The 21,669-nt window shown below is 40.1% G+C and overlaps 1 protein-coding gene across 1 annotated transcript in view; it reads right to left on the bottom strand.

The window, feature by feature from the left end:
• msh5 (mutS homolog 5) overlaps positions 1-21,669 on the bottom strand; it is a 129,844-nt gene that overhangs the window by 42,495 nt on the left and 65,680 nt on the right. Inside the window, exons 9-15 of the mRNA XM_076281318.1 lie at positions 14,710-14,755; positions 14,130-14,268; positions 13,899-13,961; positions 13,624-13,752; positions 7,961-8,033; positions 6,578-6,687; positions 6,353-6,433 (exon numbers count right to left, since the gene is read on the bottom strand). Of these exons, the coding sequence (XP_076137433.1) occupies positions 6,353-6,433; positions 6,578-6,687; positions 7,961-8,033; positions 13,624-13,752; positions 13,899-13,961; positions 14,130-14,268; positions 14,710-14,755 (641 nt within the window). The remainder of the gene's footprint in view (positions 1-6,352; positions 6,434-6,577; positions 6,688-7,960; positions 8,034-13,623; positions 13,753-13,898; positions 13,962-14,129; positions 14,269-14,709; positions 14,756-21,669) is intronic.

Raw genomic sequence — 21,669 nt, 5'->3', positions numbered from 1 at the left:
GTAAATATTAGATTCAACATCCAAAGATTATTTATTTTATAACAGTAACGTTATAGTATGCCAACAACTCATTGCATCCCAAACCGGATAAACTGGAGGACAGCGACAATTCTTGTGGACCTTCGATAAAAGGCTTTACAGCCAAGTTTTTCCACTCTAAATCCATTTTAAACAGGCTTAAAAAACGCTGGCCGTCTAAAGCTACCTGCAGTGCTACTAGCAGCAAGGCTAGCTAGCAGCTACAGACAAATGGCTACGAATCTGCAGCTAACACACAATGGACACGATATTAAGCGATTTTGGTGAATAATAAGCAAAGCTCACCTTAAAGCTAGCCTTAAAGCTCATGTTCACATAGTTGTGGATGCATGTTTAAAAGAACCTAGACTACAAGCTAACCGTAGCTAGCCTACTACCCAGCTTGTCTGGCACGTTTCAGGTTGTCAGAATTTCAGAGTAAACTAAGTTTGTAAACTTTCATGTTTAATACAGAACAGGCCTAAATATTTAGCAGACTAAAATAACACCAGTTTACATTTAAAATGATACTTGTATAATGTAGGCCTACTTACCAATAATCACAAAGACGGTGCAGCCTGTAGTCTTCCACTCTGCATAATCACATAACATAGTTGCAGTTGCAGGTTTATGTGAGGAAAAGTGTTCCGTTAGTTGTGGCGCGTCAGGTCTGCGCAGCTCCTGAGGATCTGGCCCACACCCGCTGGGCGGACTCAATTCAGTTGTGGCGCGTCTGGTCTGCGAAGCTGCCCCGGATAGGCGCCGCACCCGCTGGATGGACTGTCACAGTCATAAGCTACAGACAAGTCTGGCGCAAAGTTGGTGCAGATCTGCATAGTGAGTGCGACTGCTGCGCGAATCTGCCGATTCAAAAACGGATCTGGCACAGATGTAAATGCTGTCTGGGTTTAATATAGTTGGAATGATTGAACGGTTAAATAGGTGGATAATACTTAACTTAGTTAACTTAGCTAATGTTTTCATTTTTAGTAGTTATGCTAACTAGCATGTTAGCAATGCTAACATGCTAACTATGTTAACCATGTTACTTAGCTAACTTAGCTAATCATTTTTAGCAGTTTTGCTAAAAATGCTAACTAGCATGCTAACATGCTAGCATGCTAACTATGCTAACCATGTGACTTAGCTAACTTAGCTAATCATTTTTAGCAGTTTTGTAAAAAATGCTAACTAGCATGCTAACATGCTAGCATGCTAACTATGCTAACCATGTGACTTAGCTAACTGAGCTAATCATTTTTAGCAGTTTTGTAAAAAATGCTAACTAACATGCTAACATGCTAGCATGCTAACTATGCTAACCATATTACTTAGCTAACATAGCTAATCATTTTTAGCAGTTTTGCTAAAAATGCTAACTAGCATGCTAACATGTTAGCATGCTAACTATGCTAACCATGTGACTTAGCTAACTTAGCTAATCATTTTTAGCAGTTTTGCTAAAAATGCTAACTAGCATGCTAACATGCTAGCATGCTAACTATGCTAACCATGTGACTTAGCTAACTTAGCTAATCGTTTTTAGCAGTTTTGCTAAAAATGCTAACTAGCATGCTAACATGCTAGCATGCTAACTATGCTAACCAAGTTACTTAGCTAACTTAGCTAACTAGCTACAGTGGGTAGGAGTCATAGTTGATGACAAGTAACAGTTACAATGGCTGAACAGTTAAAAAGTTCAGTAGTTTAAAGGGTTAAATTGTTTAACAGTGAAATATTGTAGTGAGGACTTTTATTTTGAAACAGTTTTTGGCAGAGGAAGCAGTTGAACAGGATGTGTAGTCTTAATAGGGCCAGTTTGTATGCTTAAAGCCTGAGAATGGCAGTTGGGCCAGCTGGCCTGAACACCTGCCATAAGATTCTAATTGCTGTGATGTCATAAAGGGCAATGTTAAGTCAATGGGAAAATTTTGATAGTTTTTAATTAATAGTTTAAAAAGTATAAAAGTTACAAAGTTGAAAAATACAAAGCCCACATGTCCTAATTAAGACCTACGCGTCAATGTTTGAATGAAGTTTCTACGTTAAACGGTTGAAGCTGCATTAACTGCGTTAGAAGAAGAGGAATAATAAGAATAAGAAGCCTAGGAAGAACAGTACAGTGCATTTTCATGCACTGTAATAATAATAAAATGCCTTGGAATAACAGTACAGTGCATTTTCATGCACTGTAATAATAATAACTAGAAAAGCATTTCCTGAAGGAAATACAGTGCATGAAAATGCAAAAAATATGATGTAAAATATCATACAGAGTAAAAACAAACTATATTGGTTGCTAGGTAGATGAGGTTTAATATAGTTGGAGTGACTGAACAGTTAAATAGGTGGATCGTTTATATGGTTAAATGATTTGCTTGGTAGATAAGGTTTAATATAGTTGGAATGATTGAACGGTTAAATAGGTGGATAATACTTAACTTAGTTAACTTAGCTAATGTTTTCATTTTTAGTAGTTATGTTAACCATGTGACTTAGCTAACCTAGCTAATAATTTTTAGCAGTTTTGCTAACTATGCTAACTAACATGTTAGCATGCTAACTATGCTAACCATGTTACTTAGCTAACTTAGTTAATCATTTTTAGCAGTTTTGCTAAAAATGCTAACTAGCATGCTAACATGCTAGCATGCTAACTATGCTAACCATGTGACTTAGCTAACTTAGCTAATCATTTTTAGCAGTTTTGCTAAAAATGCTAACTAGCATGTTAACATGCTAGCATGCTAACTATGCTAACCATGTGACTTAGCTAACTTAGCTAATCATTTTTAGCAGTTTTGCTAAAAATGCTAACTAGCATGCTAACATGCTAGCATGCTAACTATGCTAACCATGTGACTTAGCTAACTTAGCTAATTGTTTTTAGCAGTTTTGCTAAAAATGCTAACTAACATGCTAACTAGCATGCTAACATGCTAGCATGCTAACTATGCTAACCAAGTTACTTAGCTAACTTAGCTAACTAGCTACAGTGGGTAGGAGTCATAGTTGATGACAAGTAACAGTTACAATGGCTGAACAGTTAAAAAGTTAAGTAGTTTAAAGGGTTAAATTGTTTAACAGTGAAATATTGTAGTGAGGACTTTTATTTTGAAACAGTTTTTGGCAGAGGAAGCAGTTGAACAGGATGTGTAGTCTTAATAGGGCCAGTTTGTATGCTTAAAGCCTGAGAATGGCAGTTGGGCCAGCTGGCCTGAACACCTGCCATAAGATTCTAATTGCTGTGATGTCATAAAGGGCAATGTTAAGTCAATGGGAAAATTTTGATAGTTTTTAATTAATAGTTTAAAAAGTATAAAAGTTACAAAGTTGAAAAATACAAAGCCCACATGTCCTAATTAAGACCTACGCGTCAATGTTTGAATGAAGTTTCTACGTTAAACGGTTGAAGCTGCATTAACTGCGTTAGAAGAAGAGGAATAATAAGAATAAGAAGAAGCCTAGGAAGAACAGTACAGTGCATTTTCATGCACTGTAATAATAAAATGCCTTGGAATAACAGTACAGTGCATTTTCATGCACTGTAATAATAAAATGCCTTGGAAGAACAGTACAGTGCATTTTCATGCACTGTAATAAAATGCCTTGGAATAACAGTACAGTGCATTTTCATGCACTGTAATAATAATAAAATGCCTTGGAATAACAGTACAGTGCATTTTCATGCACTGTAATAAAATGCCTTGGAATAACAGTACAGTGCATTTTCATGCACTGTAATAAAATGCCTTGGAATAACAGTACAGTGCATTTTCATGCACTGTAATAAAATGCCTTGGAATAACAGTACAGTGCATTTTCATGCACTGTAATAAGAAGCCTAGGAAGAACAGTACAGTGCATTTTCATGCACTGTAATAATAATAAAATGCCTTGGAATAACAGTACAGTGCATTTTCATGCACTGTAATAATAATAAAATGCCTTGGAATAACAGTACAGTGCATTTTCATGCACTGTAATAAAATGCCTTGGAATAACAGTACAGTGCATTTTCATGCACTGTAATAAAATGCCTTGGAATAACAGTACAGTGCATTTTCATGCACTGTAATAAGAAATTTTGGAAGAACAGTATAGTGCATTTTCATGCACTATAATAAAATGCCTAGGAAGAACAGTACAGTGCATTTTCATGCACTGTAATAATAATAATAATAAAATGCCTTGGAATAACAGTACAGTGCATTTTCATGCACTGTAATAAAATGCCTTGGAATAACAGTACAGTGCATTTTCATGCACTGTAATAAGAAGCCTAGGAAGAACAGTACAGTGCATTTTCATGCACTGTAATAAGAAGAAGCCTAGGAAGAACAGTACAGTGCATTTCCATGCACTGTAATAAGAAGAAGAAGAAGCCTAGGAAGAACAGTAGAGTGCATTTTCATGCACTCTAATAAGAATAAGAAGACTTGGAAGAACAGTATAGTGCATTTTCATGCACTATAATAAGAAGCCTAGGAAGAACAGTATAGTGCATTTTCATGCACTATAATAAGAAGAAATCGGATAACAGTAGATTGCATTTTCATGCACTCTAATAATAATATAGAGTGTCCCAGTGACTTCCGTTTTACTTCCGCTACAAGGGACCTATCTTTCAAAAAAATAACAAAGGGATTTAATGGAGAGATAACAATTATTTTTTGTTCCAGTTTGAATTGTGCCACGAATTTCACATATGATGTGTGTGAATTTAAAAGATAATTTTTCACGTCAAGAAAGTACCGTTGTTCAATAGGCTTCAAAAGTTATGTTGGTTTTGTACGAATCCGCTCAGTAGACTACATCTCTCGTCTCGAACGATGTACGTCACCAACGTAATGAAACGATAAGATTAGAAGCTAGCTGTTCTGCTAGTTAACGGTCGCATCTTGCTGCCTGCTATATCACTTAACAGTATCTAATGTACAGTCTATGGACGAATACAACTTACCTGATGTGTTTAATCCTCTGACTCATGGTATTTTCATCGGCAAGGAAAGCCCAATTAAGTCCTGTTGCTGGTATGCTTGTACAATCTAGTGTGGCTGTGAATGAGCTAACGTCACTAGCGCGACTGATAGGTTTGTAGTCGTTGGAATTACGATCTTTCACAATGTTGTAATTCAATAGTTACGAAACAAACTGCAAATGTCTTTACATGAAAATTTGTCTTTAAAATTGACAAACATCATATGGGTAATTCAAGGCACAAGTCAACCGGGACCAGAAAATAATTTCTTTTTCGCCATAGACTGGCGTTCAAAATTTTTTGAAAGATAGGTCCCATGGAGGCAAGTGGAAGTGGCGTCACTGGGACACTCTATTAAGAACTAGAAATGCAATTCCAAGGAATTACCAGTGCATGAAAATGCTAAAGTTGTGATGTAAAATATGTATAGTTAAAACAGATAATACAGAGATGGTTACTACGGTGATGCTAGGATAGACATGGTGGTTGCATAGCTTAATAAAAGTTGATAGTTTAAAAGTAGACTGTTTAAAAGCTGAATGTAGATAGTTTAAAAGTTGTTGATAGACAGTAGATAGTTTAAAAGTTGTTGATAGACAGCTAGTTTAATAGATAGATAGTTTAATGATAGTTTAAAAGTAGACCGTTTAAAAGTTGAATGTAGAAAGTTCAGTAGTTTAATGGGTTACATTGTTTAACAGTGGATTATTGTAGTGAGGACTTTTATTTTGAAACAGTTTTGGGCAGAGGAAACAGTTGAATAGGATGTGTAGTCTTAATTGACCCAGATTGTATGCTCAAAGCCTGAGGCTGCAGGTGGCCTGAACACCTGCCATAGGATTCTAATTGCTTAATGGCCGTATTATGATGTCATAATCGGCAAAAGATTATAGGGATTTTTAAAGAGTTTTTCTAAAAGTTTAAAAAGTATAAAAGTATAAAAGTTTCAAAGTTGAAAAGACATAGCAGCTTGGTCCGTTTGAAGACCTACGTTACAAAGTTTGAACGAAGTTTCTAAGTTAAACTGTTCAAGAGAAATTGCGTACGGAAAAAGTGGTAAGCGGAATAATAATAAGAAGTTGTTGATGATGTTGCCTTGGAAGAACAGTACAGTGCATTTTCATGCACTGTAATAATACGGATAACAGTAGAGTGCATTTTCATGCACTCTAATAATAAGAAGAAATCGGATAACAGTAGAGTGCATTTTCATGCACTCTAATAATGGGAATAAAAACAATTGTCCCGCAGCTGCGTTGCTTGGACCCCTAATAATAATGCAAACAGTTATTTTCCACAGTCACAACTCCCACACAGTCCAGGACAAGACAAGACAAAACAAGACCAACTAACCATAAAATCAAGCCCATCAATCTCAAAGTCCTCTTTCTGCACCATGCTGGGCAGTCGGGGGATGGAGAGAAGGAACCCAATCTATAAAAATTAAAACATTAGGGAGAGCAAATAAACACACGTTCAATGCAGTTGCACACACCAACTTTAAATGGAAAAAATGGACAAATCTAAAAGATGAGCCAAAGTTTGATATTCAGGTTCAGTGGGACCAAGGAAAGCTACCAAAGGTATGTAGATAACACAACAGGAGGGAATACGAGAATCCAGGTGTTCCAGCTCAGTGCGAGCAACTTCTGTCAGAAAATCTGGCAGTCCCATCATCCTTCTCTTCTCTGAGGCAAAAAGAGAACACTGGTGTTTTCAGTTTTACGTTCATCTTAAAATGGATTCAATTAATTTTTACACTGTACTCCACTATCACAATTAATAAAAAATAACTATACAAACTAAAATATTTAATTTACATAACTATTCAAACACTTAGTAATGCCCCTTTCAACTGAGCTCTAATGCATTATACATCTACAGTATGGCCCAATAATGGCCCAGTACAGTCAGGGGCGGCGCCAGCCGATTTTGCCGAGGCTTCAGCCTCGAATGTTTTGAGTGTAGCCCCGAATGTATTTTGCAAAGTTGACTAACAAATATGAAACCATTATTCCGATCGTGCATTGAAACTTTGAGATGAGATGGACCTATTTATCAAACATAAAAGCAGGACACAGGTTTCCTCTCACTCTCTTTCATGCAGCAGATCTAACTTTAGATTCAACTTTATTGTCATTTAGCAGAGTACAGGTACAGCGCCAACTTGAACGTTACCATACCATAAAACATAATTTGGAACGTATACGCTACTTAGAGCGAGAGTGAGAGAGAGTCAGTCAGTTCCAGGGTCCAGGTCCTATTTGGTCTAAAAAAGTTATAAGGCAAATCATAAAGGCAACAAAGACAAGGAGGTGGTGGAGTAATGTGGAAGTGGGGGTTGTCGAGTTCTCGTCATTTAGGCTACAAATTCAGGTTTGTGATCAGCCTGCCCAGCACTCACTCGCTTATAGTTTGGAGCTGGCCAAACAGTGCTGGCCTATCCAAGTTAGTCTTCAATGATTAGTTCTCTTTAAACTAAGCATAACATGAACCATATGATGCATCTTGCTATTTAAAACTGCACTTTGCTAGGTGGCTATAGCAGGCTTTATAGTTTGTTTTTATAGCAAACAGAAATGTCAAGATAGCAACATGTCATTACATCCTTTAATTGTCAAAATATTAGTGTTCATAATATGCAATCAAGGTGGCACAAATGAGGCTAGAGTCGGTGGATTCAATTATGAAAAGTGAGTGGCAAAATGGGAATTATGAGGACCGTTTAGACTCTATGGGCTAAGCCCCGAATGTTTTCAACTGCTGGCGCCGCCCCTGGTTACAGTGCAAGGTCGAAGTCAGTGTAAAATCTCAAACTGGTTCTTTCTGTTTCCCCAGATAAAGAACTGGTTAGTAAACCATTTTCACACACAGGTAAGGGTTGGAAAATGTGGTGTGTTATGCATTTCTTTACTTTCATTACTTTGTTACTTCCAGTCTTATGTTTGTGTGTTTACTTACTTTCATCAACAGCAGGGTCGACATTTGGCTTGATGGTAAATCGGTTTTCAGCCACGCTGCTCTCAAAGTCAACCTGCACAGAACAGTTGATAGTCCAGAGTTTCTCAGAATAAAGTGATGTGGGTCACTCAAAATAGTGCATTTGTACCTCAAAGAGGTTATTGTTGGTGTGGTTCATCTCTTTACTTTACTACAAGATTATGCAAAAACTGCCTGCCCAATTGTCATGTGACTTGATGGAATGGTGAAGCAAGGACGAAACCATTAAAGGCTTTGACTCACAGGCCAGCTTGAAGAACTTAGTTTCACTTTCACTAACATTGGAACATTACATTTTGTCATGGTGGAGGTCTGCACCCTCCAAGTGCATTTCTAGTTTAAAAATATTATGTAATGTCATAATGATTCATCATCTGGTGCTGTTCTATTGCACTGTTTGAGTAGAGTGTTGGTAATCACTTTTGATTAAAAAAATGGTTGGGTACAGTGGGCAGTGCTTCGACTTGGCCAGCTTCCCTAGCGGTCCGCGCGGGATCACGCGGTATCACACGACTTTAATTTATATTTTTCCAGTGACGCTGCAACGACGCTGCAACAACCCAAACAACAGGCAGATGTCTCAAGTGAGCAGGGTGTCTCGTAAAAAGAAATGGAGCCTAGACAACCCTACACAATCTTCACTACAGACTTTAGCAGACTGGTTTAGAAATAATTTAATAGCCAGAAATATGCCTGCCCTGCCCTAATACAGAAATATTTGGTTAACTGCGAGTGAATCCCGTTTGCAGCCGTAGAAGAAACGCAGGACAAATTAAACATTCCAGTTTTCTCCGATTGCATTGATGATAGACAGACATCATTTGGACAAAATATAGAGCATATTAACCTCCGTTGCTCAGCCAAATGCCTTCCTGTTACGTCCTGTTATCACAGAGTTACAGGCGATAAACGTTTTTTGATGGTCACAAGTTTACTTCATTAGGGACTGTTCGTTATTTATTTAAGGGGCTACCGGAGGAGTTTTGGGAGCATTAGTCAAAAAAGACGTGACCCTCCCTCGCCAGCAAGAAATTTTTCTATGACCCTCCAAAGTGATTATGAAAAAACGCATGACCCTCCCCTTCAATTTATTGATGCCTTCTGTAGGCTACTGGGTCAATTTAGCTTGCATGCTACCACTCTTTTCTTAAAAAGCCTTGAAAAGGCTGTCGTTTGCACAATTTCATAAATAATCACCGGGACCGAAACATAGCCTACCTGTCAACTTTTTCCGGGTTCATCACGTACTGTATTTTAACTTTTTTCCCCGTCTTAGGAGGAGCTGCAGGGCCGTCGCAAGGGGGTGCGAGGCCCTGTGCGAACTTGACAGGTGCGAGGCCCTTTTCACCCTGTTCTTGCATGAAATCATGCGATAGCCTATTGACGGTGCATTTTAATAGTAGGCTAAAGGCTACACCAGCTTGTCTTTAAGAGGGGAAATTTTATAGCCTATAACATTAGCTGAGTCACATATTTGGCCATAAGCCGTTTATCATAGGCTATCACGAAACCAAACTACAAAGGCTTTTTAAAGGCACTTTAACAGGGGGAATTAATTGGGCATGAATCATGCCGCGCTATTTGTCAATGCGTTGAAACACACATGACATTCAAACTATTGATACATTGTGCACTATGGACACTGGTCTGTAGGCTACCATTGGACAAATAAATGACATTGACTCGCCATATCCTGACTCAGAAAAAAAACATCTTCTTGATTTTTGCCGCAAACTCAGCAATGAAATCATAGGCCAGCTTGCAGGTAGCCTACGTCTTTTTCATTTCATAGAAGGGTGGATGGATGTAACCACGAGGACGGCAATGAGTTGTTAACAGACATGAACCAAGACATATAGCCCAGCAGCAATCTATATAAAATAACACATACTTGAAGTACCATACATGATATGTTGTCAAATATTGAAGTCGTGGGAAGTTTACATAATTTAAGCTGTAGGATGTTTCATTCGTCCCCCTTAAATAACTCTTGAACGGTTTTGTTCAGAGCTACATGCAACTGCTTTCGACAAAGGACAGATGTATGTTGCTAGTGACAAAATATTAACTTTCAGTGTTTTACGATGTCTTTGTCATGGGGAAGTGTTTTTCCCCATGCATTTATTCTAGTCCTAAGCAGCTTTCAGCCATAAGGCTACTTTGAGAACATTTCCTAATTCACCCGACACTAATATTCAAAATGTTGAAAACTATTTCGGCATAGCCTATAAGCAGTTTAATTAAATGCAATGTTAGTTGTAAACAAACGGGCTACTTGGTGAGGCTTGGCGCTCGTGCCTTAGATGGCAAGAAAAATCTTCATGATATAGGCCTATTAACTGACCGCCCGATTCACGTTGGCTGGGGGGCAGAGGGGCAGGGGGGGCCATCAGACATTTGTGCCCAGTTAATCCGGCCCTGCCCCCAACAAATCACACCTCTGTGACAGCTTAAAAGAAGTCGAGAGGACTCCTAACTCACAGACCTATTCACAAACCGTTTTTGTGGCTTTTCGCCATGTTTTGAAATCCTATGCGGCTACAGGAGCTTCCAATTGTGAGGAAGCAATTTTGCATTGTTGGCATAACTAACATGCAATAACGTCACCAACAACAACCAAAACTAGGCTACTCATTGTCAACATGTAAATTAAATGTAACATTATTGTGAGTCAAATTAAAATGTTCTCTTTTGCAAACGTAGGCCTAGGCATTGGCATAGTAACAGATTGATTTAATAATGTTACAAAGATACTACATCAATCCGTATGTTTCATTAGGCTACTAGGCTATTTGTTTTGCCTTACTCTTGATTCATTTAGGCTAGGCCTTTTTTTTTCAGTTATTCATCATCTTCCGTCCTTGTGTAGCGCACACATTCTCAGACCTGCCACCTGCCACTCATCGTAAGGGAGGTGTTTGGAATCATTCCCGTGTTACAATCATCAGCCAATCAAGGTGGTCACTTCAGTCAAGCTTGTGCATGAGTAATAACGTCATCCATAGCAACGAAGACTCACTCACTCTTAGTCAAAGATTCTAGAGCACTCAGCTCCAGAATCTGTTCAGGAGTTGTCATTTTTCCTTACTAAGAGTAGGTCTGAAAGGCTTTGTGAATAACTTAATAAGAGAAACTCTTAGCTAAAATCTTTTATTGCTATTTAGGAGTAGCCTACTCCTAGTGGTAAGATAAAAGGCTTTGTGAATATGTCCCCTGGTGTCTAACCCATTTACACAAAATAATGGTCGAATATTAGGCTACTGATGATCATTGTTATTTAAGAACATGCAGTGCGCGTAGGGCACCAAAAATATCTTGCTTGTAAAAAATCATCATACCGCACATTGTGGCGGGTCTGTTATTTAACCTACTTACTGTAGGCTGCGCAAACCACAGGCCTTTATTTTGGGCAAGCCTGCATTCGAGGCAGGCCTTCTGCTCCTCCTCCTGCCCCCGATACCACAGCTGTGGATAGTGTGTAATGTTCAAGTAATAACACAATCCAATGTGTGTCTCAATTGTCCCCCGCTGACCACCTCACACATTTCTCTAGATTTTGCAACGACCTTACATGACACAATGGGACACAGAATAATGTTTGCAATGATACCAGTTAGGCCTACGTTCAACAGTAACATAAGTTTAATGAGCTATTCATTGTCGAAGGTGCATGGTGAAGTGAAATTCTTACTTGGAAAACAAACATTTGCCGATATCATTGGATAGGGGATAGGCCTACTTGTTTATTTTTTACGTAGCCTTCAATGGCCAGTTCAGACAAAGCCGAAATTACTCATTTTGAAACATTTGTATGGTTATATTGCTTGACTTAAATCCCAGAGAGTAGGCTACCGCACCCCACAGTGATGGGCCTAGCGGTCTTACGCATTCAGTGTGGGGTATAAACAAGCTGAGAATTTAGCGGTGTCGTCTGCCTGTCACAGGCGTGGGGAGCTGAAGCTTGGGATACTTTTACTTCTTATGGAATATTTTTTTCTTTCATTCCCCACTTTGATCAAGGGGGCATTGACTGATGATAGTGGAGATAACGTGTTATCCCGAGGCCTTTGCAATTCAGCATCTCCGACGGTAGTCTACACTATTAACAATATAAGTTTTCGATGTCCCAAAACGAAGAGCCATACTTTATTGTTTTAACAATCTCTATGCTACTCACCAAAATGTAGGCATGGGAACATGATGAAGTATCCAACATTACTTGTGTTAAATTATTGTGATTACGAGCCAGTGGTTTTCAAACATTATGCATGACTCGGACATCTAACGAAATGCAACAGACTCATCGTCCTCGCATTCGCAAAATGAGGACATATAGACTGCTCAGATAACAGGTGTACCTCCAGTTATGCACGGTTTTAGTCAAGTCATTTAAATGTGCTGGTGAAACAGTTGTGTACTCTATTGTTATTTATCCCCTATTCACCCACGCCGTCAATTCTGTGGCGCAGTGCTGATGGTAGCCGCCGTTACGCAGCAGTTATCAGTCCCCTGTCCAAGAGTTAGAATTTGGGTTAAGCGTAGTTAGCTTTTGGGAAACGCACCCCTGATGTAGGGCAGCCGTGGGCATTATAGGGCAGCCGTGGCCCACTGGTTAGCACTCTGGACTTGTAACCGGAGGGTTGCCGGTTCGAGCCCCGACCAGTGGGCCACGGCTGAAGTGCCCTTGAGCAAGGCACTGCTCCCCGAGCGCCGCCGTTGTAGCAGGCAGCTCACTGCGCCGGGATTAGTGTGTGCTTCACCTCACTGTGTGTGTTTCAATAATTCACCGATTGACCAAATTTCCCTCACAGGATCAAAAAAGTATATATACTGATGTGTGATCAGTGGAATATGGGAAGGGAAGTGGCAGTGTGTTTTTGCGCGTCTGCAGAAGTCAGCCAAATATGAATGTAATTCTGTGGCATAAAGCAGATGTATTTGTTAATTGTACAGAAAAATTAAAATAACATGTCAAGCAGTCAATTGACTACATTGCAGTCAAGAAGTAGGGCAAATTAATTTACGAAACCAAAACGTGGGCCATAGTTGTCTAAGCCTCTATTGCGTAGCCTGTTAAAAACGTCGCCAGATAGTATTAAATCGGCAACAACATTGTTTTCTGCAGAAGCCTACCCAAGGCTACAGATTAATTCTGAACAGTTATTTCTATACTGGCTCAATTATCACACAAGACACTGTTTTGATTTGCGTAGTTGCGTTACCCCCAACACTGACAATAATGTAGACAGCAAATTTCTATTTCGATTTTCGTTACCACCGTGTAGTCAAGCCTTAAGCCATACCCAAGTAGCCTAAATCGAGGTAATGTTTAATTATGCATGATTTATTTTGTTATTGAATTCGTAGGCTGGGATTACTCTCGGCAACAATTATGTTTAATGGTAGCCTCCTGCTTTTTCAGAAGGGGCGGCAGGCAGAGCGATGTACAGTGGCAGAGCGACGCACAGTGGCTGAAAGTGGTACTAAAGCTTCACGCAGCTTCACGCCTCGTAATGCGCGACTGAAGTGGTCATTTGAAAGCGATGCCCACTGTAGGCTGACTAGCTGTTAGTTAAGAAAAGCTACTCAGATCATAAGCCAAGCAAAACCCTGGATGGCCTAACCACTTTGCTGATGAGAGAAGCAATGTAGAACAGATCATCTGTGAAGTCAGCACTAATCTCCTGAAACAGTTTGATGGACTGAGGTAATGAGCGTACAGTGTCTCTGATGCAAACAGCACTGTATACCGTCTGTAAAGGAGAGACACATACATATTATGCTCAATATACCACTGCACACATGACAAATCATATCTAAACATATCACATAGCCAAATTACAAACATAATGCATTTGAGTGCTATCAGAGGTGTGTAATTCATAAGGGTGAAACATACCTTGTAGAGTGACTGCCAGTCATTAACTTTTGTATGTGAAAGAGCCATTCTATGCAGTAGTGTCTGAATAGAAACATAAAGGATGACCACTTTACCAGCTACAAATAGGGAAGAACAGGGCATTTCTATATGTAAATATGTAGTTTTGTGTTGTATACTAAATTTACATGCTTGCTTAGTGTCTATGAGTATACATGACATTATATATTCAGGGGTTGTGTGATGTCCTACTGGAATGCTCCGAATGTTGCGCAGACAGCTCTGCAGAATCCTGAATGTGTCTAAGTTACGAGGAGTTGTGAAGAATTGCACAACCTCTTGCCTTCGATGTAAAACACTAATATCACGTGTGGGCTGCAAGAACCACTTTCTAAGAGGCAAAAGAAAAAGACTGATTAAGATTGACGTGTGTGATAAAAGACACACAGCAAAGAGACTGAATAAAATTCATTTTTTAAAGTTATCTACGCTACATGTCTGGTTGAAATGGAAAGTCTGTTAAAAATATTGATTACTATTTAGAGCCAAAAATAGAACCCTTCACCATGGCATATGACCCATGTCATTTACTTCAAATTGAGCTTTACTGTTCTGACATACATTGCTATAAAAAGTCTCTACAGAAAAAAATGTCATCCCTGTATATAACAATGCAAATATTTAAAACAGCTATTATTGTATAGATCAGATCATTTTACAAAATGCAGTGCTTCTGAAATACCAATACAAACACCACAAAAAACAACACAAAGGGTGTTCAAGACTTCATCAATTGAACCAGAGATGTTTGATGAAGTGATAGTTAACTTACCGTAGCAATTTTGAACCAAACTTAGATTTACAGCGATTCAGAATTCCTGAAAAAAAAAGTAAACATAGATTGAAACCGCACCACCAGACTCACCAACAGCTTCATACACCAGGCTGTTAGGATGCTGAACTCTCTCCCCCCTCTCCCCCCTCCACCCTCAGCTACATAACATCCTGGACTTTGGACCCACAATGGCTGCCTTGCACTACTCCACTTGCACTACTCCACTTGTACACTTGCACACTTTTTGTTGTCCTGTTGTCCTGAAAACACAACACACTTCTGCTGCTCTTACATAACTTGCACCACTATGCCACTTGCTTACTTAGGTCAAACAGAACTACCTCAGCCATTTATTGGCCTGACTTTGCATTATATTGACTGTCTATGCACAATTGCACAATTTCAACCCAATTTTGCTGCTCTTATTTCTTCATTGTATGTGCCTTCTTATTTACTTTTTATTGTTTACTTGAATGTTTTGTTTGTCTGTGGACTTAATTGGTAAAATACGTCTTGTCTCCACCGTGGGATAGTGAGAAACGTAATTTCAATCTCTTTGTATGTCTTGGCATGTGAAGAAATTTTCAATAAAGCAGACTTTGACTTTGACTTTGAAACAAACCTGAATGACAGTAACAAAATTTGCATTTTCCACCCTGCCAGATTATTTATCAATTTACGATAAATCCAATTTAAAGGAACCGTATGTAAGAAAAATATTTCAATTAATCATAAAATGGCCCTGATATGTCACTAGACATTAAGAAATCATGTTCATTCCAAATACATATATCACTGACAACAGTAGTCCAGCCAGGATATTGTCATTTAAAAAGTGAAGTTGCAGCCCTCAAGTGTTGTTGATGTTGTGTTTTGTCATGTCATGTTGTGTTTTGGCCTGATGCGCCACCCTCCACCTATCTAATAATCACGAAGTCAGTAGTGTTTCGCCATCTGCGTTGGCAACCTCGAGTCAGGGGGGAGGGGGAGGGGATACACCGCTCTTCAGTATTTTGAAAGTGATTGCAGTACCAGTTTTGGCCACAATCTTACATATGGTTCCTTTAAAGTTTGCGCAGTTGGATCGCAAATATAACGAACCCAAAGGGATGGAAACCATATGAGATCTTCCAGTGAGACACCTGACGGTAGCTCTCTGAGAATATCCTTTCAGTGAGACAAGGTAAGCCTCGACTGTGGCGCTTCTCATTTATTTTCTTTAGGCTGACGTAATGTGTAGCCGAACAGAATTGCTATTACAGTTCGACTTTTCAAGCGGCACTACGAGCAACAGCTATACAAATCATGGTTATGCTGATAAGCAAAGTGTTACGATGTGCTGCCTGTGACTTGCACTCAGTTACTTTCACAAACACACCTCATCCAGAAGGGGGCACCAGCTTGCTTCTTTCACCTGGTAGCTACAGACTAGCTATGTAAAGCCATTAAGGAGCTGTAATGGAGGACTTGCTCATGGGACTACCAATGCCTTTGTGTTTCAGCCCTGGACCCTTTGTTGCATTACATGTAAATTCAATGACTGTTATCGCTGTGCTTCTTCTTCTTCTTATTCTTCCAAAATTGAGATTTAATGCGATTTAAACCACTGAACCATTTGACTTCATTCAAACACTCCTACAGAGGTCTTGTTACGGATAGGTGTGCTCTGTACGAATTAGTTCATTGCAAACACTGCAGTGCCGTGTATAAGTTCAACACGGCCACTACTCAAATGATGTACCACTTAACTTATTGAATGCCAAGCTGTTTTCGGAAGCTTTGTCCTAGAGTGCCAGCAATCTAGACCATTGTTGATGATTTTTGTACAGCCACAGCATATTCTGTGTTATAGCTATGAACACATACAATGGCTCGTTTAAAAGGTGAAACTTTAAGCTCTCAGTGGGTGCAAATCGTGTATTTCTACACGCCTCTGTTCCTGAGAAATCCCAAGCTAAACAGTGGCTAGTTTTAATCAAAATAGCTGTTTTTTTTTTCTAGAAATGGAGATATAACGTCTTTCATGAAATATGAAGTGTTGCCTGTAAACTTTCCGGGAAGTGATCAGCGAGACCTGGCGAGACTGCCACCTAGTTATAGACCCACGAAAATGGCCTGGTTTTGACCTGACGTGCATGCGTCGCTGATTCGACCCAAAGCGGCAACCGAGTTATGATAAAATGTCTGTTAGAGTGTTAGAGTGTCTAGTTTCGTAATTTTTTTAAAAAAAGCTAAAAATGTAATATTACGTTTTTGGCACTCAACGCATGGGAAGGAAAAACGTAATATTACATTTTTGGCACTCAATGAGTTAAACAAAGTGCATCCGACCCTGGTCAATGTCGGTGACGGTGCATCCAGCGCTGTCTCAACCTAGCATCACCTCTGCGTTTGCATTGTTGTATTGTTGAGGGTCAAGGTTTTCGAGACCTGATACATTTATTGGAACCAGCATATCACTAGCTTGGATACCAGACTCTGTGACTTCGCAGACTGGTAGAAACTCACTACGAAGAACGGAAGCAGGAGCTGTTAAAGGAATTGAGCACAGCTGAGAGAGTTGCTCTTACGACAGACTGCTGGACCGCTTTAACAGCTGAGAGTTACATCACCATCACTTGCCATTACATCATGATGCCCGGCAAATGAACTCAGCGGTCCTGCACACAGAAAGTCTGCCAGGCCAGCATACAGCTGACCACCTCGCTGAGAAAATTAATGGAGCTGTAGAGCAGTGGAGACTTGAAGACCGAGTTATTGCATGCGTTCATGACAACGCGGCCAATGTTGTTGCTGCCAACAGTCCCACCAGAGTGCTCTGGTTTGCACACACCCTCCAGTTGGCCATAAATGATGGATTTGCACTGTATCTAAATCGGGTAATATCAGCGGCTAGTAAACTCGTTAGCCACTTTAATCACAGCACTGCAGCAACCAAAGCGCTGCAAAAGAAACAGGAGCAAATGGGCCTTGCAAGTCACCGGCTTATCCAGTCGTGTAAAACATGGTGGAACTCCATGCGTGAGATGTTTGATCGGCTGGTGGAGCAGCGGTGGGCTGTTGCTGCTGTGCTGTCGGACCGAACCGTGACCAAGCTTCAAGATGCCAGGATCCTGGAGTTAAAGGATGAGTACTTGCAGCTCATGGAGGACACATACAGTGGGCAGTGCTTCGACTTGGCCAGCTTCACTCGCGGTCCGCGCGTGGGATCACGCGGTATCACGCGACTTTAATTTGTATAGATGGTAGATGGTAGATGGCTCAAGTGAGCAGGGTGTCTCGTAAAAAGAAATGGAGCCTGGAAAACCCTACACAGACTTCACTACAGACTTTAGCAGACTGGTTTAGAAACTAGATTTACCGCATAGCGGTACAAAATATGACCGCCGCTCAGTCCTGTACAGCCGTTCCGCGAAAATAAATCACACTTCAATTTGCCTCCATATTTTACTCCATCCCCCACTCTTGAAACTTTTGTGTATGCTTGTTTGGCATGCCTGAGTGTGTGTGTGCGGCTGCACAGAAAGTAGCCTACTGGTGCTGAAAAGTTGAATAGATTGTAGAATAGCCAAAGAAGATGTAGCATTGTTATAAAACCTTTAAAATCTCTAAACATTCACAAGTAGGGCAGTTCATCACAGTTCATCCATTGCAACTGATTGATGAAAGGTCATTTACACCTGTAGGCTACATTGTATCTGAGGTCCATGGCTAGTCTGGCTTTCACCAGACCAAGCTCAATCTTTTAAGAAATCAAAAAATAAATAGCGGGCAGATCAGGCTGGGTTCACCCAGCCTAGTCCATGGCACCCGATATTGTTTAATTTTACAGTATCAAGCGGACTTAAACTGCCATATTGTGGCGAAAAGTTGTAATAAAATTCATGCAGCTCCATGAGTTAAAGAAAGCGCGAATGAAGTAGCCACTTCTAAATGGGACCAACTACACAGTAGCTTAAGGTGTGTTGCTAAAGCAACCACTTCACACACACGTGCTTTTTAATTTCACAGACTACAACTACCAAGCTGGAATCAAAGTACATCGATTCCCCTCTCACACACCCTGCACGCACTTAAAACGAAATAAACAGGCGTCTTAGTCTCACGCATGTATAGGCAAAACTGTATCAGTAACGTTGGTAAATCTTCCATTGCACAGAATGATTTTTGTAGCACGTGCAACAAATGACAGTCGAAAGATACAATTACAGTGCTATCAATTTGCTTGGTATATCCGCATTTCTAGTTTTCTACAAATGCAATCAATCAAATTGGCCTCCATCACTCAACCAACGCTAACGGTAACATTACCTAGGTCCTTATTGATATTATAAGATTAACGTACCTGCAATAAAAACCAAGCATGTCCGATAAACATCCTCAGATTTATGTCTGCTTCAAGGAGAAATGGGAATTACATTTCACGTGAACATCGTCCTATCCTTATTAGACGTTCTCTGCGGTAAATTACAGTCCTTGTAGGAAGCGTCCATTGTTTTTTTCAACCCACTTTTAACTTCCAACAAAATTACGTCTCACTGCAACGATGCGCCATCTAGTGGACAAACGACTACTTATCGCCAATACTGGAAATGCAGCCATGATGATGGTGATGAATATTTATTATGGCTTTCTTTTAATCCTACTGAATTTGTAATTATGTATCGGCCGTTCTAATACCGATAGTATGTGGGTGCCTGTGTGTGTGTGCATGTGTATATGTGTGCACCGCCATCTACAGGCCAATGAGTGTACAGTCACTAAATGTACACATAACCTAATTTTTTTTAGACCCCCCCATGGATGAAATTCTACGAAACTTGGCATACCCCCAGAGAATGCCAGGTCAATCATACACATAAAATTTGGTGCAGTTCTGAACATCTTAACTGAAGATAGGGGCGATTAAAGCAGAATAATATTGCATTTTCATTTTTTACCGGGGGGGTGCAAATCACAAATGAGTGATTGGCCAGGTTGATGTGGGCCCTTGAGACCAACATACCATAAAAGATTCTTCATCCTCAGTGCCACGGTTCAGGTAGTTATTTAGGAAAAACTGCTTTTTTTGCGGTTCGGGGGGCCCAGCACGGGGGTGGAGTGGCCCCCGGGGACAAAACGAAATTTTTCCGTAAAAGTCTAGTGGGGCTACATACCCACCAAATTTCATGTGCCCCGGTGGTTCAGTGTCCCGGGTATCGTTGACCAAAAATTCAGGAAGTAGATGACGAAAAAAAAAAAAAAAAAAAAACGTTTGCAGCCGTAGAGACGCAGGACAAATTAAACATTCTGGTTTTCTCCGAGTGCAACGATGATAGACAGACATCATTTGGACAAAATATAGAGTATTAACCTCCGTTGCTCAGCCAAATGCCTTCCTGTTACGTCCTGTTATCAGGCGATAAACGATTTTTGATGGTCACAAGTTTACTTCATTAAGGACTGTTTGTTATTTATTTAAGGGGCTACCGGAGGAGTTTTGGGAGCATTATTCCAAAAAGACGTGACCCTCCCTCGCCAGTAATACATTTTTCTATGACCCTCCAAAGTGATTATGAAAAAATCACTGTCAACTTTTTCCGGGTTTATCACGTAGCCTACTGTATTTTAACGTTTTCACATATTTGGCCATAAGCCGTTTATCATAGGCTATCACGAAACCAAACTACAAAGGCGAACACTTTAACAGGGGGAATTAATTGGGCATGAATCATGCTGAACGCTATTTCGCTACCTTAGAATAATAAGGTTCTATCTGTGTTTTGAGTAGGTACAACCGGGACGATTGAAACGGGGACAAATGAAACATTCCGGTTTTCTCCGAGTGCAACGATGATAGACAGTCATCATTTGGACAAAACATGGAACATATTAACCTCCGTTGCTCAGCCAAATGCCTTCCTGTAACCTCCTGGTATCACGGAGTTACAAGCGATAAACGATTTTTGATAGTCACAAGTTTACTTCATTAGCGGTTTATTTTTTTGGATTATTAAAGAGTGTTTTTCATTTAAAGGTTTGACTTCGTGCTATTCAGTAAAGCATTTAGTGCTCTCCCCAATTCCAGACGTTCACATTGCATGTTTGTTTGTAATGGATGCAACCGCGAGATAGGCTATGCGTTTGACAATGAGTTGTTAACAGAACCAAGACATATAGCCCAGCAGCAATCTAGGGACTGTTCGTTATTTATTGAAGGGGCCACCGGAGGAATTTTGAGTGCTTCAGTTGGAAGTTGCATGACCCTCTCTTGCCTGCTAGAAATTGTTCAAAAAGACATGACCCTCCCCTGCCAATTGTCTTCCGCCCGCGCCACAGCCACACACTTTGTGATAACGTTCTTAAAGGGACACCAGGCAACGTTTTTGTGTTAATTACTCATCTTCGTAAATCGGTATATGGTTAAATGACTCATTACAGGGCGAATGAAGACTCTCTCGCCCGCCCCTACTGCCTGTAGGAAGAATATCCCGCTTGCAAGTTCAGTGTATCGTACCCGCTGACCGAAGCAGTTTCAGTTTCCATCCTGCATCCACAGCACAGAGGTTGTTGCAAACGTGTGTATAATGGCAGAGCCGGCAAAGAAGCAGCGAAAACCCTTGACGGAAGATGCAAAGAAAAGGAAAAGAGCTTCAGACCGAGCGAGGGGGAGTTTCGTAGAGAAGAAGCATCAGGCTTCCTTCCTTCCTTTTCAAATGTGTTGCGCCTGTTTGCACAATTTCACAAATAATCATATGTGATTAATAGTATGACAAATAATCCCTGTGCACGGGGACCGAAACAATGCATGCCAACTTTTTCCATGTTTATCACGTATTTTAACTTTCCCCGCTGTCTTGCCGTTTTAATGTTTTCCGTAGAATATCCCATATTTTAATACTCTCATAACAGCCCTGCCATCGGGCCTGTCTCTGTGTTGCCCTGTTGCTACCCCTTGCCCTTCCAACGAAACAGATG

Source organism: Alosa pseudoharengus, unplaced genomic scaffold (genome assembly GCF_046254945.1).
Source record: "Alosa pseudoharengus isolate Yale_2024_CS ecotype anadromous, Long Island Sound unplaced genomic scaffold, YU_APseudo_1.1 YU_APseudo_1.1_scf_12, whole genome shotgun sequence".
In the NCBI taxonomy this organism is placed as follows: Eukaryota; Metazoa; Chordata; class Actinopteri; order Clupeiformes; family Clupeidae; genus Alosa; species Alosa pseudoharengus.
This window is presented reverse-complemented; position numbering and strand designations above follow the sequence as displayed.